At 36.1% G+C, this 5,777-nt stretch overlaps 1 protein-coding gene across 1 annotated transcript; it reads left to right on the top strand.

Annotated features, from left to right (window-relative positions):
• The first annotated feature begins 544 nt into the window (after window positions 1-544).
• Window positions 545-1,843, top strand: LOC108201400 (protein BIG GRAIN 1-like E). The gene has a single exon (XM_017369685.2). It carries the CDS (start codon window positions 708-710, stop codon window positions 1,665-1,667), a length of 960 nt encoding a protein of 319 aa, XP_017225174.1. The 5' UTR covers window positions 545-707; the 3' UTR covers window positions 1,668-1,843.
• Window positions 1,844-5,777: the final 3,934 nt, after the last annotated feature.

Genomic DNA, 5,777 nt, shown 5'->3' with positions numbered 1-5,777 from the left:
AAGAAAAATAGAAGTCGGCTTCTTATCAAAAGACGGGTCGCCAAACATGCCCATTATACGCTTCGGTCCCACCGGAACTCATCTAGAATTCCGAACTTTAAGTGGGTGTCAAATACTTGTATATTTTTAAATTTCACGAGAGTACTTTTATAATTTTATAAAATTTAGAAGGATAAAAATATGTAAAAAAAGAATTTGAGGAGGCCCACGTGTCCCATGTACCTTTTACTAGATCCGTCTCTGGTCCCACCCATTTTTATAAGGATTTTTATATTACTTGATACATATTTTAAGTTTTCTATAAAATATAATTTAATAATTTTTGAAATTCATTAAAATTTTATTCAGAAGAAAAAAATTTAAAACAATTTATATAAATATATCTTATAATTTATATTTTAACTTATTTACTTTTTATTTTTGCTCACTTCTCTGGTGTAAGCAAGAAATCTCTTGTTTTAAGTTTGCGTAAACGGCCCCATAATCCGGAGCACTGATAGAGTAGTAAAAATTAGCATGTAGACCACTACCCAGTACCCTCAATCATAAGAAAAAATCAATCCCATCTCCTCATTCTACTGTAGGCTACTTCTTCATGCCTTATATAATGTCCTCTAATTACTCCAAACGTTATCAACAAACACCAACAAGAGAGCAACTTCACTTCTACACTTTCCAAACAAATAGCAAAGTTGAAGCTAAAAATCATGTCCATAGCAGCTGGACTCCCTCGAATTCATGACAAGGGCAACCAAAAATCATTCCACCAGCGGCACAACTCCGGTGAACTCGACGTATTCGAGGCTGCAGGCTATTTTTCCGGTTCCAACGATATCACTGGTGCAAGTACTACACCGCAGCCTAAAATGATGAGACCTAGTGGAAGAATGAGCCTTGACATTCCAGTGATGAGTAGCAAGAGAAGCTCAATTCCAGCACCAACTTATCAGCACAAGGTCTCGAAAGATGAGAAAAAAATGAGGCAGCCGAACTCTCCAGGTGGTAAGCTTGCTAGCTTCTTGAATTCACTCTTTAACCAGACTTCCTCTAAGACGAAAAAGTCGAAAGTATCATCCTCAAAGTCCATGAAAGATGATCAGGATCATGAGATGGGGAGGAGGAAAAGGAGAAGTAGTATTAGTCACTTTCGAGGTGGAAAGACGACATCTTCGAATTGTAACTCTTCGGATTCGAAGGCTTCGTCTTTTTATTCATCATCCTCGAATTCCGAAAAAAGGCCTCCTGCATGTGCAAAAATCTCTAGTCGTTCTGAACATAAGCCTGAAGTGATGGTGAATTCTTTGTCGAAGATCAAGTCTTCTTCTTCACACAGGAAAGTTCATACAGATGAGAACACGGAAAATTCTTGGTTGGATGAAGAAAAATTCAGATTTCGCACTCCTAGTGAAAATTCATCCGAAAAATATTACAATACTTCGGTTAAGGGGGTTTCGGCTGATAAGATAAATCATTCCAAGGATTCGGCAAATTTTATAAATTTTATAAACAACGAGGACGATGGAGCTGAGAGTGATTCAAGTTCTGATCTCTTCGAATTACAAAATTATGATTTAATTTCCTGCTATTCGAGTGATTTACCAGTTTACGAGACTACGGATATCGATTCCATCAAGAGAGGTGCACCAATTGTCAGTGGCGCCAAGTAGTATAATTAACCACACACATATACACATAGCTACGTCGTTTTGTAAAAAATTCTGTAACACTTTCTGCAGACGTATGTTCTTGTTTTAAAGTAGTGGTTGTCATGCATGTTTGAAGCTGTACTTATGCATCCTTTTGATCATCTTGTTCTTCTTTTGAAGATATTGCGTTAGTAGTACATCTTGTCTCTACCCTTTTTCTACTGTGGAATGATTAATTCTTATCGTTATGTTTCGGCCAATATCTACCTTGTCATCTGGCTCACATTCTCGATCACAGCTTTTTAGCGCATGTACAAAAGTGTACAGTATGTATTGTTTGTTTGTCTGATTCTTTTCATTTGGTTGTTTTCGACTTTTTGATAATTAAACACACTCTCACACCCATCTCATTTCTGATAAGATCCGAACTTTCAATTTGAGGTCAAGAGGACGATACCATCTAAGAAAGATACTCCCTCGTCTCAACCACTTCGTAACACTTTTCCTTCTGAGATGTCTCTAGTTCTTTACATTTCAAAATTTATTGAATATAATAAAATTTTATAATATAAAAATTAACTACTACTACTTTTTCTCCACTATATTTACTTTATACATTAAACATAAGTTGGTCTTACTACTATCGTCAATTTTCTTATCTTTTCATTCTAACTTTACTTATTTTCATAACCTTTATATCCAACCCTAATCTAAACATTTGGAGGGGACGGAAAGAATAATTGGTTTTCGATTCTTGGATGAATTCAGTGGAGAACATCAGGACATCACATAGGTGAAGTCTTCACATATGGTGATGACTGAGTAGATGTGCATGATTGACTTGAGATGAATTCACGCGGGTTTGATATAAATTTCAACAAGATAAGTGGATGCGCGGAGCCGGTAACAATGATCCACAGAAACACAATGGAACAAAATCATCTATTCCGCGGCTTTTAGCTAGCACTTGCAGGAGTGCCTTTTCTAGACTTGTCCTATACGCACTTGATATATGATGCATGTAGTTTGAGAACTCGAATAATAATTAGGTAAGATAAATAGTTGTCTCACCTGGAATCATTAGATCGACTATCAATGGGAGAAGATGATCACTGCAAATCGAATTGGATGGGAGGGATCTCTCCGAGAAAAAAAATTGGATGGAACAGATTATTAAGATCATCTTCGACGGTCGACTAAAATGATCGGTTAAAAATGATATAACATATTGATTGAAGATGTTGTACTCGGATGATATTGATTATATTTCTAAATTTATTATTATTTCACATTATTAAAAATAGAATATATTATTTTATTTGATTAATAGATGATTTGGAATCTTAGAACATTTAACTGTAGCTTCAACAAATATAGTCAATATTGAAATGTTAGCTTAATATTTTAGAAAAGAAAAATGCTTCACTCTTACTTTCTAACGCCCTTTCGTAAAGTAACATTGGTCCTCACTTGAGCGTGTCCCATTATATATAACATAAATTAATAAATATATTATTCATTATCGATCCATCACGAGTTTAACTTGGTCGAACGTGAGTCAAAATAGAGCGAACTCAAACAAACATGTGATTAGTTTGGTTCGTTAAGCTTATCGGGCAGAAATATTGTTCCGCTATCAAACCGAGCTTAACGAACTCGGACACGAGTAAACACAATTGAGCTTAACGAATAGTTCATTTTGTTTACGGCTCTAATGCCGATGATGCAACTAACTCTAGCTCGTCTGCAGGGATTTGATTCAAGTACCCCTGAAAATGAACCAGTTAATATGACTGGAGCAGCAGGACTGACTATGCACAGGAAATACCTATCAGAAGTTGTGCTTACTCCCTGCCTCCCATATAAGCTTGACGATGAAGCAGATAGCCGAATGGATCCCTATTCTTGTAACCTGAATGACATACTCTCATCCTAGTACTTAAGAAGTCGGGTTTGCAGATGGAGGCATGGACGTGTGCGATTCTTTTTATAATTTCGAATTCTAGAAAATTATAAAAGAAGGCTCAGCAGAGACAGCTGCAGTAGATGGTTTTTTGTTTATAATTGCATGTAAAATAAGTATATGATTCCAGTTGCTTGTCTCAGACAATGGAGGTAATGCGTGTAATTTGATTTCAGAAGAGACCGAACATTCAGAAATGAATGCAACAGTCCTGGCACAAGCTATTCAGAAATCTCAGATTTTTTCTGCACTAGAAAATTAAGAAATCGCTTGCTACTCCAATCGTCTAAGACAGAGACTAGCATTGTCTTGCAAAGAAAGCTCGGTTTTCTCTGTATTTTCAGTGTCAAATGAAGGTGCAGGTTACATGGTAAGTCATTGTTTTCTTGACTCCTAATGTGCAAGGTTGCACTAGAATACCTTTTTGAAGTGGATAAGATTGTCAAATATCGGTAACAAACTTATCAGAAGATACATCGTCTTTTCTTGTAATGCCATATCCACTCTGTTCTTCACAAACAATATCAGAGAACATAGATTACTGCTAATCCGATAACTTAGAGAATTATTCAAGGTCGCCATCGCAAACAATATGGTATTTCACTGGTTAATTATAGGCTATTCGCCTATTCGGTCTACTTAAGCAATTAGCCTCTTTTGAAGAATTGAGAGGCGCCATTCTAGTACTATTTTCTTAACCCTCATATATGATATATTCATTTTTCTATCTTTTCCTTCGGCACAAACAATATAGTTCCTTCCTTATAACAGTTTATGTGACACAAAAATATGTTTTTGAAAGATAGGGTTCGAAGATTATGCTGCTATTATAGGGTAGCTTGAGTTTCAGGATCATGGTGCTTGTTACAAAGCTCTTGAAAGACGACAACCACAGTTTCCGCCTCTTATTGAAGTCACATGGTGACAACAAAAATCCCTTTCAGTCAGGTATGATTTGTTCTTAGGCCTGAATTGAAGATGTTTGGATGCATCACTAGGTTCATAAATGTAAAATTAACAATGCAGGCTACCATGTAATACCCTGCTTTCCCTCCTGAACACACACACGCAGAGTAAATGCTTATGACATCATAAGCATGGCAGGAGCTTTATTTCTTTCATCTGGAATGCTTGCCAAAGGAGCCTGAAGATCCCTCACTTCAGCGGCTAAACTACCCTGTGCGCCATAATACTTGTCCAGCACTATTCTGCATTGCAAGAGGATACGAGAGGAAGCTTATAAGTTAAACCAATAAATAAAACTGATAAATATCAAGGCGGGAAGGAGAAGGCATGAAAGTATTAATTCCTTTACTAGTTACAGATTACACCTTGATGACATATCATCATCTTGGATGCTGCAGAGATCTCCTATGTTTCAATTCTAGAAAGACCTCATAGGGAAAAACTATTTCACCTCTGAGTACAGATCAACACTCCGTCACAACTCACAATCAAATGCAATAATTCATGCCAACGGCCATTTAAGACCGTTCAGGCTCAATCCAAACCCCACAAACTAGAATAGCCATGCCATATACTTTATATTGAAAATCTCACCCAAGTCCGTGGGTGTGTACATGAAAGATCTTAAAAATTACAACCAAATGAAGAAGCAATGATTAAATCACATTAAAAGCCCGCAATATACTTCAAAATCTAGCTATAAATAGGAGATATTGCTACAATGAGAAAGGGTACGAAACCAATACATCAAAATCAGTCTACAACTTGAACAAATAACATAACATGTTTGTTGGGATTATTTATTTAATCTAAACCTTTGTCAATTATTGTTATGAGGTGTTTTATTTGTTTAGTTGTTTTAAATAAATTATATCTTACGTGTGTATAAGTAGCAGTAGGAGAGATATTATAGGAGAGTCATGGGCAGTTGAAGTATTTTAGGAGTCCAGTACGCTACTTTCTAGGTTAGTTACTATTTTTGTGTTACCCACCTCTTGCATGTGGTTCTATTTAAACTGCATGTATCTTGTTTAGTTTATCAGAAGAGAATACAATGTAGTCTTTATGTATCTTCTCCGTTTATACACATAAAACTACTGTCTCTATATCCTTATTATTATTTTTATCAAATTACAACATGGTATCAGAGCTTGGGGGGAGTATCAAGGCTTAACAGCCTTCCCTACCATTCTTTGGAGGTA

This window comes from Daucus carota, chromosome 9, assembly GCF_001625215.2.
Source record: "Daucus carota subsp. sativus chromosome 9, DH1 v3.0, whole genome shotgun sequence".
NCBI lineage: Eukaryota > Viridiplantae > Streptophyta > Magnoliopsida > Apiales > Apiaceae > Daucus > Daucus carota.
This window is presented reverse-complemented; position numbering and strand designations above follow the sequence as displayed.

Bases quoted from the DNA above. Each gene is read 5' to 3' on its own strand.
- LOC108201400 (XM_017369685.2), top strand. From the start codon at position 708: ATGTCCATAGCAGCTGGACTCCCTCGAATTCATGACAAGGGCAACCAA.